The 216-nt window shown below is 65.3% G+C and overlaps 1 protein-coding gene across 1 annotated transcript; it reads right to left on the bottom strand.

The window, feature by feature from the left end:
* Positions 1 to 79: 79 nt before the first annotated feature.
* ETH_00043645 (uncharacterized protein) lies at positions 80 to 183 on the bottom strand (the record flags this gene model as incomplete). Its single annotated transcript, XM_013376076.1, has 1 exon — positions 80 to 183. A coding segment is annotated over one exon (104 nt), but the record flags the coding sequence as incomplete, so codon positions are not given.
* Between the last annotated feature and the right edge of the window lie 33 nt (positions 184 to 216).

Genomic DNA, 216 nt, shown 5'->3' with positions numbered 1-216 from the left:
GGCGGAGCCCCTCTGCGCCAGCAGCAGCAGCAGCAGCTGCTGCTGCTGCTAATGTCCCTGTGGGTTGAACGTACGCCACCTGCGCCTCTGCAGCTTCTGCTGCTGCTGCTGCTGGCAGCTTGAGCGCTGCTGCTGCTTCTGGGGAGCTGACTGCTGCTGCTGCTGCTGCTGCGCACAGCGCATCCAGCTCTTCTTCTTCCTGCTGCTGCCGCGCGA

The sequence above is a fragment of the Eimeria tenella genome, genomic scaffold (genome assembly GCF_000499545.2).
Source record: "Eimeria tenella Houghton genomic scaffold, Eth_scaff3103, whole genome shotgun sequence".
Classification (NCBI taxonomy): Eukaryota; Apicomplexa; class Conoidasida; order Eucoccidiorida; family Eimeriidae; genus Eimeria; species Eimeria tenella.
This window is presented reverse-complemented; position numbering and strand designations above follow the sequence as displayed.